At 52.2% G+C, this 16,117-nt stretch overlaps 1 protein-coding gene across 2 annotated transcripts in view; it reads left to right on the plus strand.

Moving 5' to 3' along the window:
- TNRC18 (trinucleotide repeat containing 18) overlaps nt 1-16,117 on the plus strand; it is a 53,885-nt gene that overhangs the window by 20,341 nt on the left and 17,427 nt on the right. The window contains exons 4-15 of one of the 2 annotated variants that reach the window (XM_034065621.1): nt 1,333-1,435; nt 1,781-1,986; nt 2,173-2,319; nt 2,718-2,902; nt 3,612-4,035; nt 4,511-5,458; nt 6,072-6,244; nt 6,971-7,107; nt 7,551-7,679; nt 9,489-9,663; nt 10,719-11,082; nt 13,404-13,694. In XM_034065621.1, coding sequence (XP_033921512.1) covers nt 1,333-1,435; nt 1,781-1,986; nt 2,173-2,319; nt 2,718-2,902; nt 3,612-4,035; nt 4,511-5,458; nt 6,072-6,244; nt 6,971-7,107; nt 7,551-7,679; nt 9,489-9,663; nt 10,719-11,082; nt 13,404-13,694 — 3,282 coding nt within the window. Of the gene's footprint in view, nt 1-1,332; nt 1,436-1,780; nt 1,987-2,172; nt 2,320-2,717; nt 2,903-3,611; nt 4,036-4,510; nt 5,459-6,068; nt 6,245-6,970; nt 7,108-7,550; nt 7,680-9,488; nt 9,664-10,718; nt 11,083-13,403; nt 13,695-16,117 lie in introns of both variants that reach the window. The other variant, XM_034065620.1, reaches the window with a different exon arrangement.

Here is a 16,117-nt window from a genome sequence, read left to right on the forward strand (position 1 = left end):
GAGAGATGTTGTCTTGTTCCTGGATTCCTTCTGACAGTAAGAGCCAAGGGAATTGGAGACTTGACAGCAAAGAAACCATGGGCTGTCCAGGTTTGAGGAAATACACAGTGGAGCCCTCCTTGAAGAGGCTGCCTGTCAGCAGCATAGACCTGATGCTCCGAGATGCTTTCCTGTGTGCCAAACCTCATCCAGATGGGAGAGCGAGGACCCTGGTGAGGGCTGTGGGGAGCCAGGGTGCAGCCGTGCGAGGCTGTGCTGCACTGCTGAGCCCTGTGGGGTGCAGAGCATTGCCCAGGCAGGGAAGGAGCAGGGGGGAAGCAAACCCCTTCCTCCTGGTCCCATCAGACCAACTGGTTGCTCACTGCAAACAGGGCTGGGATTTAGGTGTGCATCCTATCACCAGAGCATAACATGAAGAGGGGCAACAGGGAACTGTGGAGAAAATGTATATGCAAGAAAGAAGCTAGGGGGGAAAAAAGAGGGAAAAGCAAGCCTGAAATCAGGCAGATTGGGTGAAGATCTTGGATGAAGTAAGTGATGGGTGGCTCCAATACCTGCTCCTGGCACTGCTGTTTGCTCCTATGAAGGTGGTTCATAACCTCTCGCAGACGCAGCTGCTGCAGTGCCAGGCTGTATTTGTGAGAGCTGCTCTGATTCTGGACAAGCCATTTCTCCAGCCAAACATCCAGCCCTTCTTTTTGGACTCTTGCCCTCATCTGCCATATGTGTCCCTCCCTCACCAGCCCCTTTCTTGTTGCATGGCTCGGGGAGGAGAGAAGCAAAGTCCCACTGACAGGTTGAAGTGCAGAGCAGTGCATGCTGGTTTCATGCAGGTGCTGGTTCTGCCTGTTGCAGAAGGACAGGGGTTCAGAGCATACCCATTGCTCCCAGACTGCTTTACAGGAGCAGAAGGTGCTTCAGAAGATGCAGAGATAAAACCCAGAGCCCTGCAGGATGCGTTAAGAAGGATGTGTGGTGTGATGCAGGGGTTTAGCTGGACCTGGGATGGGAAATCTGCCACTGTCCTTCAGCAGAAATAGTCCTGTTGGTCCTGGTGCTCCCAGGTGGGTGGTGTCCTGTCCTGGGAGGCTCTTCAGGCCTGGTGTGTGGGTCCCTTGATGGCTTGGGGACAGGAAGATCAAACCACTCACAAGTGAGATTATCTTGATAACACAGACAGCCTTACCCAGGCCTTTATGGTCATAATGGTCTTGGGGGCAGTGGCATTTGGATGTGCTGGTTCCCAGGATCCTGCCTCTCCATGCCCAGAGGAGATGGGCAGCTTTCCACAAGGCTGTTACTGGTGTCTGATGGTGCTGGGTTGTCTCGTAGGGCATGGACGCTCAGAAGATGACTGTGGGGATGAGAGGAGCCGCCACCGGGACAGCCATCTCCTGGCAGGGCGCTTGGAGCGGGATCAGGAGAAGCTGCTCAGGTGAGGGTTGGAGGGAGATGGGGTCTGTCCAGTAGGGGACATGGTTGCATCCATCCTGGTGTAGCTGCTGGCACCAGAGGAGCACTGAGTGAGGCACCATGGGGTTATAGACAGATCCTGCTGCAAACCTATGCCTGCTCCAAAGGGATGGAGAGGTGGGATGTTTTGTTCTGGACACGGTGCTAACCACCTCCATCACAGCTCTCCTTGAGTGGCTGACCCTGGGTTGCAGGCACACTCATTCTTCAGACAGGTCCATGCCCCTGGGCTCCTCTCAGCAGCTGCACAGCAACCTGCAGCCCTCAGACCACCTCTCACTGTCTCTCTTGCCTCCTCCATCACCAGAGAGAGCAAGGAGCTGGCAGATTTTGCTCGGATCCATCCCTCCGGCTGTGCCACGAACGGCCTGAACTCCAACCTCATGGTGACAGGAGGCCCAGCACTGACAGGCTCCGGGCGCTGGTCAGCAGATCCAGCTTCACACTTGGCAGCCCACCCCTGGCTCCCCAGGACAGGGAGCCCTTCCATGTGGCTGGCTGGCCATCCCTATGGTGAGTGTCCTGGGGGACAGTGGTACATCCATGGGGTGTTTGCACCAGTGCAGTCTAAGAAGAGGTGTTGCTTAGTGCCCGGTGAGGCTGCCCTCTCATCAAAGGGGAAGGGGGCATTTTGGAGCAGTCAAAAGATGACTTGCATGTGGGGAGGAGCTGTTGTGACTGTGATGTTTCTTCTTGCAGGACTTGGTCACCCTTCCCTGCACCAGGGCATGACTCCAGGCTTCCCCCCTGCCATGGGGGGAGCACTCCCTTCTGCCTACCAGTTTGCCAGAGACCCACAGTCAGGGCAGCTTGTGGTGATCCCCAGCGAGCACTTGCCACACTTTGGTAAGCACTAAGGTGGAGCGGAGCTGGCCTCTTGTGAGGTGTGTTTTGGAGATAGAGATGTGTAATCTTCAGCAGTGGCTCCTCATCCCCTGCAGGACCACGTGGAGTTGGAATCCTTGGTTAGGGGAGTCTACTTGAGGGCTCAGCCAGGAGCAGTCAAACCAGGGGTACCTAGAAAGCAAAGCGAGTCAGATGGCCCCAGGACCCATGGGATGGTTGGAAGTAGGGCTGCCTAGGGGAAGACAATATGCTTTCCCCATTGCATTTCTACATGGCCCAGTGTTTGGCATCCTCCATTCCCTGGGATTGGGGTAGAGACTCTTGTCCTGGGTGATCCTGAATCCTCTACTCATCCCCATCCTTCTGCCTGCCTGACTGCATCTCTGCTCCTTCCCCAGCGGAGCTGATGGACCGGGCACCCCCACTGTGGCCGGCCATGTACCCCCCGACCAGGAGCTCCCTCCAGCACGCTCACCAGCTCCAGCTCCTGTCCCATCAGCAGCTGCTGAGGCAGCATGAGCTGTACATCCTGCAGCAGCAAGCGGCCCACGCCATGGAGCTGCAGAGGAGTGCCCAGCTCGTGGTATGTTCTCCAGGGCTTCCATGGGTATGAAACGATCCTGGAGGTGGGAAAAAGCAGCTGTGCCTGTGCAATGTGTCTGAAGGGTATGGATGCATTGAGTGACCCTGCCCTGGACCCTGGGATGTGAGGCACACAGGGTGTAGGGCCATTGAGCAGTGCTGTCAGGAGAGCAGCACAGCAGCAGCACAACTGTGATGCCTTCCCTAGGGATGGCTCTGTGGAGGTGAGTGGTTCCATCCCTGATCACCTCCAGCAGCTCAGAGAAGCAGCTGCAATACTGGCAGCAATCACACAGGGTCCTGGAGCCAGCTTCCATTCACCAAATGATTTTGGAAGTCATGGGCTTTCATTTGGGTGTTTTACATCCATTTGATTTTTACAGTGGTCATCTGGTTTTCAGCCTTTGTTTTACATGTGTGCTTGCTGGGCTGGGGGCTTAGGAATAGAAGCTGTTTGCTCTGGTTGCAAGTGAGAGCTGAGACACCCTTCACGTGATTCTTGGAGCTGGGAATTGTAAAGAACGCTGTCACAGATCAGTGTCACCCTCCATCAGGCTGGCCTTAAAATGGTGTTGCACTGGGAAAGGTGTGTTTTATTCCAGTGCGTGTTTGATAAGATCCTGTGTAGGTCTTGCTGGGTGGGAGCTGTGTGATGCTTCCCAGGAGCAGGTAGGGATGTCGTGCTGAGTTTTGCTCTCTTCTTATTGCAGGAGAGATTGAAGGCCAACGAGCAGCGTGCGGATATGGAAGAGAAGGTGACGAAGCGGAGCCTGGACAGTGCCAAATCAGGCCTTTCCTCCTCTGCCTCGGGACTGGTGCACCGGAAACCACCTGTGCTGTCTCCCAGCGCCTCCACGTCCTACAGCAAGGCTGTGAGTCCACCTCCCCTCTCTCCCAGGGCCTCACCCGTGTCTGTGCTCAAAGCTGAGGTGATCCAAAAGATGGAGGAGCCACCTTCGCAGCCAGCCTACTCCTACCCTGCCACCCCCAGCTCCCATCCTTCCAGCCCGCCCCCCGCCTCTCCACCCCCTGCCCCTGCCATCCCTCCAAAGGAAGAGGCACCCGAGACCGTGGAGAAGAAAGACCTGGAGCTGGATAAAGAAGCTGCTGGTCCATATCAGGCCTTGTTCCCAGGTAAGAGAGCCCTGCTTTGGCAGAGTCCCGTTGTGTTTGTGCCTGCCTCCCTTTCTCTCCTTGGCTCTTTCCTGCTTCCATCCCTTTCCCTAGAGAAAACCATGTACCTCCTCTAAAAGGCAGGGGAAGGGCAAGGACCAGGATGGTCTGGAGTCTGGGTCTTTCGGACTGGGATCAGCGCCTGGGTTGTAGGTGGACCTGGGGCTGTAGGCTGTCTTCTTCCCTTGGGTTGAGCTTGGGTTGGTTCCTCCAGGACTGAAGTCTCAGTGGGAGAAGGATGCAGGAGTTACAGGAGAGCTGGAAAGGTGCTGGGGTGTTTGGCCAGGAGAGAGGTACCCAGAGCAGCTGCTGCTTGAGGATAGGGGGAGATGAGAGCTGATGGAAGCAAAGGGACCTCACCTCTGTACCCTAGTGAGAGAGAAAGTGTTCTGGAGACCCAGCCATTACACAGCCTGCCTCTTCTGGTGTCTTGCAGAGATCCCCCCGGGATATCCATTCCAGTCCCTGCCTCCCTCCTTTGGAAGACACTACCCCTACCTCCTGCAGCCCACCGCAGCATCCGATGCAGATGGCTTGGCTCCTGACGTCCCGCTGCCTGCTGAAGGCTCTGAGCACATGGAGCTTTCCCCAGAGGTCAAGCCCATCCGCCTGTCTCCGTCCAAAATACTAGAGCCCATCCAAGCAACAGCAGAAGAGGAGTCCTTGGAAGAGAGGGTGAAATCAGAGGTGCAGATGGAGGAAAGCCAAGAAAGCATCTGCGAGCAGGACATGGGGACTCTGAACATCAGCACCTCTGCAGCCGTCCCAGTGCAGAACATGGACAATTGCAATCTCCTGTTGCACCAAGGTGAAGCCTTGGGTGCTATGGAGCAGGACCAGGAAGACCTCCAGAGCTGTCCACCTCCTTACCAGGTTGTGGCCTGCGCTGCAGAAACTGAGGCTCAGGCAGAGACTGGGAATGGAGCAGAAACCTGCTCCATGCACATGGAATATGACAGTTTGCTTGTGCACACGGAGAATGAGCCGCCTGAGATGGACTTGGCACCCCAGCAGGAGGAAGCCTCTGTAGCTATGGATCTACAGAGCACTGATGTGACCAGAGCAAGGGAGTTTCCCAACCTGCCCCCTGAGGAGGGGGAGCAGGGGCCAGAGATCCCTTCCTACACGGAAGAAGCAATCTCTTGCCAAATCCCAGCTCTGGACATCAAGCCAGGTGACCCTCTGGCTGGGATGAATGCTTTGGTGGCTGCCACAGAGATGCCTCAGGCTTGTTCCTTGTTGACTACCACCAGTGTCACTCCATCGCAAGTGAAGGTGGAGGTGGTAACTGACCAGGCCTTGGAGCACTCTTTTCTGCAAGGGATCACTTTGCTGAGTGAAATTGCAGAGATGGAGCTGGAGAAACGGAAGCAAGAAATGCAAAGTAAGTTGTGAGCCCTGACTTTGGTCTCCCTGCATACGGTCCCCATGTTCTCTGTATGGGGTGGCATCTCCTACACCTTCAGCCAGGCAGCAAGGAGAGCCTTACTCTGAGTTGCAGGAGTGGCTGGTACTTTGGATGGGGTTGGAGCAAGGTTGTTGTTGAAGGAGGCTGAGCTACGTGTGGCTTTTGTACTGCTCTCCCCTTCCAAAGGCCCTCGCCATGTCTAGACAGTTTGTGGTATGTGTAGCGGAAACGGAGCCCCACTTGCTGAGAGCTGCCAGGGTAACACCCTTCTGGCAGGCACTGAGTCCACAGTCTGTTGGGGTTTGGCACAAGAGGCCCCAGTAGCTCCTGATGATGCTTTCCAAGAGCTTGGCAGGTCCTGAAAAGGATCTCACCTTCCAGTAGCTTCCTGAGGTGAGACGTGATGGGAACTGCCAGTTGTACCAGGGCTGGGTACAACAGGAGATGTCCAGTAGGAGCCAAGGGTGACTGGGAGGCTCCTGGGGCTGCCATGGTCCACAAAGGGACATCATCCTCTCCTTGTGCCTCCTGGAGGAGCAGTCTTGGAATGTGAATCTCTGTAGCTTGATTTCTCTGTCCTTCCCAGCAGGTCCAGAGAGTTTCCCTGTCCGGCCAACGCTGGAGAGTTTGCTGGCTGCCAGCACCCACATGCTCATGGAAGTACTTTCCACCCCCTTTATGGAAAGTCTGAAAACCATCCGGCTGCCTCGAGAGCTGAATCCCAACAAAAAGTACAGCTGGATGCAGAAGAAAGACGAACCCGTAAGTAGCTCTTGAGTGTGGCTGAGCCTGAAAAGCCACAGCGCATCCACTCATCACAGCTTGCTCTTCCAGGCCTGGATTGCCACTGAGCTTGTGCTGCCCTCCTGCATTCCCAAAGTGAGCTGGTGCTTCCCTCACTCGTGTTTGTAGCTGCCCAGGGAGTCACTGTGGTGTGATTTAGCTTCTCCCTTGTTTTGAGTCAACAGCATTGAATTCAGCAGGATCCTGGGCAGCACTAGAAGTGGTGTTTGTAATACAGAGCCAGCAGGAACTCATCTGTTAATGCTTTGGGGAGGGGATGAATACAGTGGCAGGAAGGTTTTCCCTTTTTCTTTCTTTGCTGACTCTTCCCCATGGGAGAAGCTGACAGATTCCTTTGTACCCAGCAAGTAAGTGCTCCAAGACAGGGAATATCTTGATCTGTCTTGTTAAATAAGGTAAAACAGTTCTATGGGTGTATTTTGCCCCACAGGTTCTTTCCCACTGTTGCTGTCCCTCAGAGCAGACACCTCCCCATGCACAAGCCACCGAGCATCTTCACCTGGCTGGTTTTGCTTGGGTACCACTCTAGGGCTGTGCTTGTGGGCAAAGATGCTCTGCTCCACTGTTAAGCATGGATGGCTGCAGATCTTGGCCGCTGCAAGAGCACCCCAGTGTGCACCACCCCAGTCTGAGGGCCTGAGCATCTCCTGACCTTCTCACCCCCCTCTTGCCTCCCCACCTTAGATGTACTCCATCAAATCGGCCATTGAGAACATGGATGCGATGGAGCTGGACTACAGGATGAGGCTGGCGGAGCTGCAGCGGCGCTACAAGGAGAAGCAGCGGGAGCTGGTGAAGCTGCAGCGCCGCAGGGACTCTGAGTAAGTCTCAGGCTGCTCCCTTGGTCCGGGATTGAGACCAGCCCTCCATTCCCTCCCTGTCTCCTCTCCTCCTGGTACCGCCCGCCAGAGCTTTGCACTGCACACTCCTAGGCTATGTGACACGACAACCTGAGCACTGGTGAATGCAGCTGGGAGACGGTTGTAGAGACAAACCTTGGCTTCAGCAGCTCAGTGTAGCAGTTTGGTGACAGGAGAAGGTTCTGGGTTGGCTCCTGTTCTGGCTTGCTTTCTTTTAGGTTTTTCCCCCCCTTTTTTTTTCTTCTTTTTGGATTTACTTCCTTTATTTTATTTTTTCTCTTTTCTTTCCTGTTTTTTTGCTTTTTGGTTGCAAAATTTGACTTTGCTTTTTTGTTTTCTTTGCCTTTTTGGTTGTTTTTTTTTTGTTGCCTTGGTTAACAGTGAAGCGTGTGGTTTTTTTAAAGGGAAAAGCATGACGAGAAAAGTAGAAGCTTGGCAAGAAGAGGCCCTGGAAGGCCCAGGAAGAGGAAACTTGGATCAAGCGCTCTGTCACCCATTAAGGAGAGAGGGAAGAGTGACAGCAAGAGTGGAAAGTAAGGCTGGAATATGGGGAAGACGGGAAAATGGCAGGGTCGCTGCACCAGGGTCTTACTTGGGGACAGCATCTCGGATGCAGCAGGGGCTCGCTGTGGCATTGCAGTGGCAGGCTGGTCTCTAGCAGCAGTGGTGTTGTGGAAGTGTGTGCATTTAACATGAGTGTGTCATTCCAATGGGAATAGGGTGCCAGCATCCTCTTGCTCTGCTGGTAGAGCACATGTCTATGGTTTTGGGTGCAAGAACAGGCTGAGTTGAGCACTGAGGTGATGTGGAGCTGCCGGCTGGGCAGGGAGCTCTAGGTGAGCTTTTGGTGTTGGGGAGAGCATCCTGATGTGTTCTCAGGAGAGCAGATGGTGCAAGCGGGTGCTGTAGAGCTGAGGGCAGGGATGTTGGTGTTACGACCTGGAAGGACAGGGCTAATGCACTTTGTAGGGCCTTTCTGCGGTGTTTCTGCTGTTGTCATCTCTGTCCCCTTAATCAGTGGGAGTTGGTTTCCTCTGATCTCTCTCTTTGAAGCATCTGGATCAGTCTTTCTTCTGACTTTTTCTCTTACACAAGTCCAGCTGCTCTTGTTTGGGTGCCTGGATCTCACCACTGTTGGCTATCTAATCATCCATGTATGCCTCAGTCTCTCCCAATGGGAAGGCACCTCCAAGCTGCTGTGTATTTTGCAAATCAGGTTTGGTTGCCCAGCTCCCACTGATCTTGTGCTGCTTAAAACCTGTCCTCTTGGTGGCTCTGTCTTTGGCTCTTCGTATCTGGGTGGCTGGACAGGCTGGAGACATCCGGAGGTGGCTGGAGTTGTGCGTGTGTGCGTGCATGGTGGAGTTGCTTGTGCATGGAATCACAGGGATGCTTCATCAACTTGATGTGGGAGATGGAGATAGATCCTCAGCCAATGTTCAGGGCCTGAAGTGTTGGTTGAGCTGTCTGTGGAGGTCAGCAGAGAGGATGCAGGGGAGGGGAAGATGCCTGGAAGCTGAGGAGGCTGCCCTGTGTTTAGTGGCTTTGTGGTGGTGGTATGAGCGAGGCCAGGAGGTTTAGTGTGAAGGAGGTGGTATAAGGGAGCTTTTAATGGAAGCGTGGTAGAAGTCTTGAGGTTTGGACTGATGATCTGGTTACTGGAGACAGTTTGGGAGCAGTGAAAGATGTGCTTCTAGTCTCACCTACTTTATTTCTTTTTTTATTATTATTATTCTTTATTTACCCTCTCCTTTCCCCCCAGTCCTGTAGCAAGACTGAAGACATAGCTCAGAAATGCCTCTCACGTGGAGGTAGATTGCCTGTCCTTTAAGCGAGCCAGTCCCTGCAGTGTCCTCATCCCTCTCTGTCACCCTGTGTGGCAGTTCCTTACCACCTCCCTGCTCATACCCAGGCAATCAGAGCAAGTGTGTGGGCAGTGAGGCAGCTCCCTGGGCCTTGGGAATCTCACTGCATCTACAGAGTCCATGAAAGTAGAGGTGGAAAAGACCTACAGGGCCAGCTCAGCTGTGTGTCCTCCCCACTGCTGCTCTGTGCCATGTCAGGCAGTGTCTGGTGGCTGTTACTCAAGACACCCAAGTGCTTCCTTTCGGAAACCACCCTGCAGGTCTCTGATTCCAGGCACCCTCATCTGTGCTGGTGGCCAGGAGTGTGCAAGAAGGGCTCCTTGGCTCTCCTCTTTGGTGCAAAACCTTGTCCAAACTGCTGTCACTGAGGATCCCCACTGTCCTGCAAGGCACTTAACCTCACTTTTGAGCTTGGTGGGGATCACAGGGAGGAAACCCCCCCCCCCTACCTTGACCCATCCTCTGCTTGGCTTGCAGACTGAGCAAGTCCTTGTTGCTCTCCGAAGACTCTGAGACTGGTGAGGGCATGAAGAAGAGGCACAAAGGGGCCCTCCCGGAGGAGGACGAGGATGTGGAGAGCAGCAGTGGCAAGATGAAAGGGAGGAACCAGAGCTGGGAAGAGCACGATGCGGCTCCCAGCTTCTCCAATGAGGTCAGTGCCCTCATGGGGGACATGGAGCCACAGGCCAAAGGATCTCATTGCTGCTTTGCTGGTGTTGGCTTGCACTGGGTAACTCCTGATCTCGGAGCATCTGCTCTCAGTTCACATGGGTTTAGAAGCTCTTCATGAGTGGACTGTGAAGTGGAGGGCTGTTGGCAAAGGCTAATGTTGGCTTATGGAGGTCAGACCTCTTTGGTAGGCAGCAGGGGCAAACACCTTCAAGCCAGCCAGAGCACTGAAGTGTTGCACTAGCTCTGAATCCAGAGCAGTGCTTGTCTTACCCCTTTGCCTATTGAGGCAGTGGAGGAGAATGCACTTCCTGAAGCAAGGAAGGAATGGGAGCTTGAACTGCTATTTTAAACACAGGGTTTTCTTCTGCTCCTGTTGAGGCAATGAGATATTTACTGGAGCCTTAAGCTGCTGCTGAAATTCGGAGTGCACACAGGCGAAGTACTGAGTTACAGCTGCTGTTATCTAGCTGCAGCACATGTAAAGTGTATTTATTTCCTTCAAGAAGCAAGAAAGTACTGAAAATGATGTGAGCACTGACTGTAATGCAGTGGTGCTGATGCTCTTGCTGAGAGGCTTTTGGGTCTTCTTGGCATCCCAGCTTCTGGAGCTGGTTGATTATGTGGAAATCCGTATTTATTTGGCTGGCGTTTTGGGTAAAGAAGATTTTTAATCCTTGTGATTTAGAGAAGAGCTTGTAAAACCAGTCCAAACGTCACCTAAACCCCAGGAGTTGTTGAGCAACAAGAACTCCAAAATACGTTGTTCTATGGACATACTTCCTTTGGAAGAAAAACCAGGTTTTCTAGGTTAATCTTGTGGTTTTGCAGGACTTGATAAGGGTAAAGCTGTGCTGCTTGCTGACATCTTCCTCCCTAGCACCATGGTGGGTTATGGCAACTGAGGCTTAAGACTGTCATTTGAGGCCTTACTAACTCTAGTGCATTGGAGGCTGTTAGGAGGGCTAGTAAAACCCCTCATGTCTCCCATGATAGCTGCTCTGTATTCACCTGTGTCTCTTCCTTTCACCTCGGCAGTTAAAGCTCAAAAAGAAGAAGGTGCCATCAGATCAGGAGCAGCTGGCCAGCAAGCTTGACAAGGCTCTGTCCCTCACCAAACAAGACAAGCTCAAATCCCCCTTCAAGTTTGCTGACAGCTCTGGGGGCAAGTCCAAAACTAGTGGAGGTGGCAGCAGGTACCTGCCACCCCACGAGGCTCTGCCGAGCAAGGAGGAGAAGAAGAGCCTGGCCAAGAACCTGGGCCTGTCACTGAAGAGCACCAAGGAAGGTAAAACCAAAGTGGCTGCCAAAATGAAGAAGATGGAGGTGGGCTTAAAAGTCAAAAATCAGCTCAAGGTTTCCCATTCACCAGCGATATCTGAAGTTAGCAGCTACTCCTATAGTAAGTAACCCCTCTTTTATCTCTTTTTACAGTGTAATCTGTTGTGGGGGCTTGTGGGTGTTTCTGGCTTCTTGGAAGGGGTCTGGTTTTGCTCATACATGAGAGGTGACCTCCTTCATGGCTAATCAATGCTGCTGCATCTTTGGGGTCAGAGTTGTCCACCCAACTTGCTGTCCAAGAGGCAGCCAGTATCAGTGCATCTCTTCCAGTCAGTGCCTGTGTTGTACTGGTCATCAGTGGGGAAAAATGCTTTAAACTAAAAGGTTGGCCCATGTTCTTGCTTTCGGGGGAAGCAGACACTCTCTTTCTACCTGTTAGATGAGTACTCATAGCCTCTGCTCCAGGAGGTGGTTAACAGCCCAGTTTCCAAGTCTTTGTTGAGCTGGGTGGGATTTGCTTTAGGATTATGATGTTGAGTCAGTTGGAGAAGGGGGCACTGATATTTGTGAGCATCTTCCTGCCATAAAGAGCTGTGGCTTGGTTCCTGGCTGTGTGCAGCATTCCCATCTGTCTCATCAGTGTCCATCTCACCCCGGCATCCTGTGTACTGATGCCCATTTTGGAACCCAAAGTGCACCTGAGCAGAGGTTCTTGCAGCTGAGCACAGCTGGGGACTGCTGTTACAGAAGGGAAAGTCTGAACTGCAGATAGCATTGGGAAGATAGAAGTGGAGGTACAAGAGTCCTCAGCAATTCAAGCAGACAGTGGGGCAGAGGGTCTTAGAGTTTGTGGTCTGAGGTCTGGTTGTGTATTTATCATAGCTCACTTGTCCCTTCCTCTGCTTGCAGCTATTTCAGTCCTGTGTTAAAACCCTTACAGGGTGTTTGTACACATAACAAATACATCTCAGTGCAACACCAGTTTAGATATGTCAGTAGTGGGGAGGATGATGAGCCAATGGTTGTCCAAAAGAGCAAATGTTTGGCGTGAAATGAGCTATTTACATGGCAAAATAGGAGCCACTGGACTTGAACACAGCCTTTGGCTGACTGTGCTGTACACACCACCCAATACTTCAGTTGCTGAATGAGCTTTACTTCTAAGGACAGGCACTAAACTGGGAGCTCTGGATCTAATGGGGAGGGGAGGCATGGGCCTGTCATTGGGTCACTCAGGCGTGATGGATGTGGCGAGGCAGGTCGAGCATATGGCACTACTTCCCATGACTGGTGGGCTGCTCTTGTGGAGGAGGAGAAACAGGACTGGTGCCAAGTCCTTCTGCCTCTTAACCTCCTGGTGTTCTAGCTGGAGTCCTGAAAACCTTGGGCAGAGATCCAGAGGGCGAGCCGAGCATCCTATTCCCATAGATTTAACAGGAGTGAAGCCCAGAATGATTTGCATATTTGGGCTTTGGGCCTCCTAAACTAGTTATCCCTTGTTCCTTCTCCACAACGAGCGTGATGGATGTGGGGACTGATGCTGGAGAGCATCTGCTGCTGCTCACAGGCTGGGATGATCCCCACTGTAACACTGTGAAGCTAATGGTGTGTTCACAAGAGGGGAGGTGACAATTCATACCTGCTTTTAGTGCATCCAGGGGTACTGTATGCTTTCTGTACCACCTTCCCATGCCCAAAGAGGACCACTGGGTATCTTCTCATCACCTGTGGGGCTCGGCAGCACTTGTAGAGCCATGTTTCACAGGCTGAGGAGCAGCTGGGTCCCTGCTCTGCTTTGGTGCGGTTGATACTGCTGCAGTGTCTGAGCTGGTGTGTTCAGAGGTAGGCATTTGGAGTCAGATGCGTTCCCCACTTGGCTTGCTTTGGCTGCCCATGTTGAAAACCCACTGGGAGAGGGGGTTCATGGGGAGAAGGAGATGTAGGTCAGTGTTGGACATAACCAGGTTGTTGGCGCTGCTCTGCATTCCATGGACATCACATTGCAGAAGTGCTCAAGGCCAGGTTGGACACAGGGGCTTGGAGCAAGATGCTCCATTGGAAAGGGTCCCTGCCCATGGCAGGGGTTGGAGCTGGATGAGGTTTAAAGACCCTTCCAACCCAAACTGTTCTATGATTCCATGAAATACCTACCTCAGTTTTCTCCTCCTAAAACACTCCTTGAATCTTGTCTTAAGGAGGCATTTGGCCTAGGTGGAGAGTGTCTGTTCCTCACCGAAAGAAGGAAACCCCTAACGCTGTGTGTATTCATCCATCTGCATTCGGAGCCATGGGGTTGTGATGGAGTGACCCAGCACGGCTGGAAGATGGTGTCCCATGGTGGGGGGGGGTCCTTCCTTCAGCCACCTCCATCTTCTCCCCTCCCCACACACCACAACACCCCCATTCCCTGAGGTAACGCTCCCCCCCCTGCTTTGACCACAGATACAGACTCGGAGGAGGAGGAGGACGGATCCCTGAGGGATGAATGGCCGGCTCAGCCCCCGTCCGTCCCCAAGCCACGGCCATCCGGTCTCTACAGCACTGCAGCCAGGAAGGGCGGCCGGGCGGCCGGCGGCCCCAAGGCAGCCCCCCGCAGCATGGCGGCCGGGCGGCCGCTCAAGCCGAAGGCGGCGGCGGCGGCGGTGGGCAGGAAGCAGCCCTTTTGCCTGCTGCTGCGGGAGGCCGAGGCAGGATCGTCCTTCAGCGACTCCTCGGAGGACTCGTTCGATCAAGGTTATTAGTTTATAGCAAACGCAACCCCACACGCACCCCTCTGCCATGGCTGTGTGGGAGCGGGCGGGGGGCCGGGGTCAGCCATTTTGATGGTCAGAGCCAGGGCGGCCATCTTTGTTGTTGGCAGCGTAGCCTGCTGTATGAGCCCCACGTTTACCTGATAGCCCTTTTGTACCTTTATGGGTTGTGATATTAAGGCTGGCTGGCTCTTTTAGAGCTTTTATGGCAACCGGGGTTTAGTGTCCACCTCTCCCTGCTTTCCTGTTCCCTTCCTCCCTTCAGTTTTCCCCTCACTTTCTTCCTCGCTGCCACCACCACCATTTATATTATTATTACTATTATTTCTCATTATTTTCTGTTGGCATGAGCAGTTTGGAAGGAGCTTTTTTATTTTTTCATTATTTCCCTTATTTTTGTTTCCTTTCTCTTTTTGTTTCCCTTTTCCTTCAGTGTTTGTTTCTTTAATCCCGGGATACCGTTGTGTGGCTTGTGTGACTCGATGTTTGTACTTGCGATTTGGTTATACCGAGCTTTTATTAAACAGACCGAGTTCATTTTTAACTAAACCTGTGTACCTTGTCTCTCTTGCTGTGTCTCTTATCAGGCCGATTAGGTTGCCGCTTCACTTCATCCTGCTCTGCATCCCCTTCCTGCTCCCACTCCCCATGAGTAGAACTGGAATTAACCTAGTCTGGGGTACTCTCTATTATTCAAATATCCCTGCTGCCTTTGTCCATGTAAAGCTTAGGCCTTCCCCATCCCCATCCCCTTTTATTTAATACATATTTTGTTTGTTTTTTTGGTGGTTTTATTTCTGTTTCAGTTTGGTTTCCCCACCGATAGACTCTCGAAGCAGGCAGGTAACATGTAGATGCGCTTGGTCCTTGCTTCTGCTCTGAGCATAAGGTCCCTGTTATTTAACAGCCAAAAACAATCACTCTTTTGAGCTATAAAACCAATTTTTGTGTCTCTTTTTTGGGTGGTGATTGTTTTATTCCGCATCACCCACAGTGTCCAAGGCTGTGGCAATCACTGCATGGAAGTTGACTCCGCAGTTTTCCTTCACCCTCACCCCCTGTTTTTTCCACGCAGCTCTTCCCTGTCAGCCTGTCATTAGGACTTCAGTGGGAAAAGGGATTACTCGAGCCCTTCCCTCCAGAGACACAAGGGGTTTCTGTTCTAGAGCGCACTCATTAAATAATCATCATGGGGAAAGGTCATTTTAATGAGCCCTCAGCTCCTGAAAGAAGCAGCGCATCGGGGCTGAATGCTAAGCAAGAGCATCCCCGGTTGTTATCATCCAAGCTGCAGAGCACAGTGAAAACCTTTTAGTGTTTCACATTGAAAAGGGCCTGGAGAGGGTTTTTTTGCTTTTGTTTTGTGGTTTTGCCTTTGGTTTTTGGTTTTGGATGTTCATTTCCTCCATGCATCCCTTTGCTTTTTCTCCCCCTCCACACCCCAACCTCCAAAGAAAGGTCATACAAGCTATTGAATGCAGCAGATGGCTGATTTGGTTGGATGTGGCTTTGGGCTGGACCCACCAATGCATTCCAAAGAAACCCCCCCCCCCAAAAAAAAGGAGTAATATATGTTTAAAAAGGAAAATTCATTCTTAAAAGCCAGACAATTCTGGGGATAGTGGATTTTATGTAAAGGTGAGATCGCCACATTTCCATTAAGAGTCTGCGTTAACTTCCATTCTTCCCTTCCCTGTTCCTTCCTGCATCTTCCCTGTGTTTATTTTGCTGCTGTTGGAAATCTTGAGGATATCAATCCCTTTTAGTTGCTAAGTTCTTGAGGGTTTCTGGGGTTTGCTTCTTGGTTTTGCTCCAGGGAAGCAGATAGGTCACTAATTGGCTCTATCTTTCAAGTAACCTGTCTGCTTTCAAGAGAAATAATCCCAGTTTTATGGGATTATCCAGGGAGGGGAGGGGAATATGGGAGGAGGTTGGGGAATCTGGAACAAATGGGGGAAACACATTGTAAATTCCTCTGGGCTGTCATTTAATGGTGGGGAAACCAAAGATGCAAAACCTCCTGGGGTGGGAGGTGGGCACGGAAGGGGAGGTGGGGAGGGATTATTTGCTACAGGTTTGGGGCTTTTTTTTCTGCAAATGCTTTTATTTTTGTTATTTCTCAGAAGCATTTACTTAAAGGGATATTTGGGTAATAGGGTTTCTAATGGCTTTCCCTGATACTAAACCGATTAATAACCTCAGCTTTTCTAGAAGTGCTCACTTTCTCCTTGCAGCTGCTTGACCAACCCTTTCACCCCTGCCCCTATCCATGATGCTTTGAATGTCTGTGTCGGTCTCTTGCATTTGCTCTCACGCTGCACTAAAGAAGCAAAGTGGTTGGCTGGTTGTAGGGCAGACACTTCTCAGCGAGGGTCTCTAGCCATGAACCTGAACCTTGACCATTGT

This window comes from Melopsittacus undulatus, chromosome 8 (assembly GCF_012275295.1).
Source record: "Melopsittacus undulatus isolate bMelUnd1 chromosome 8, bMelUnd1.mat.Z, whole genome shotgun sequence".
In the NCBI taxonomy this organism is placed as follows: Eukaryota; Metazoa; Chordata; class Aves; order Psittaciformes; family Psittaculidae; genus Melopsittacus; species Melopsittacus undulatus.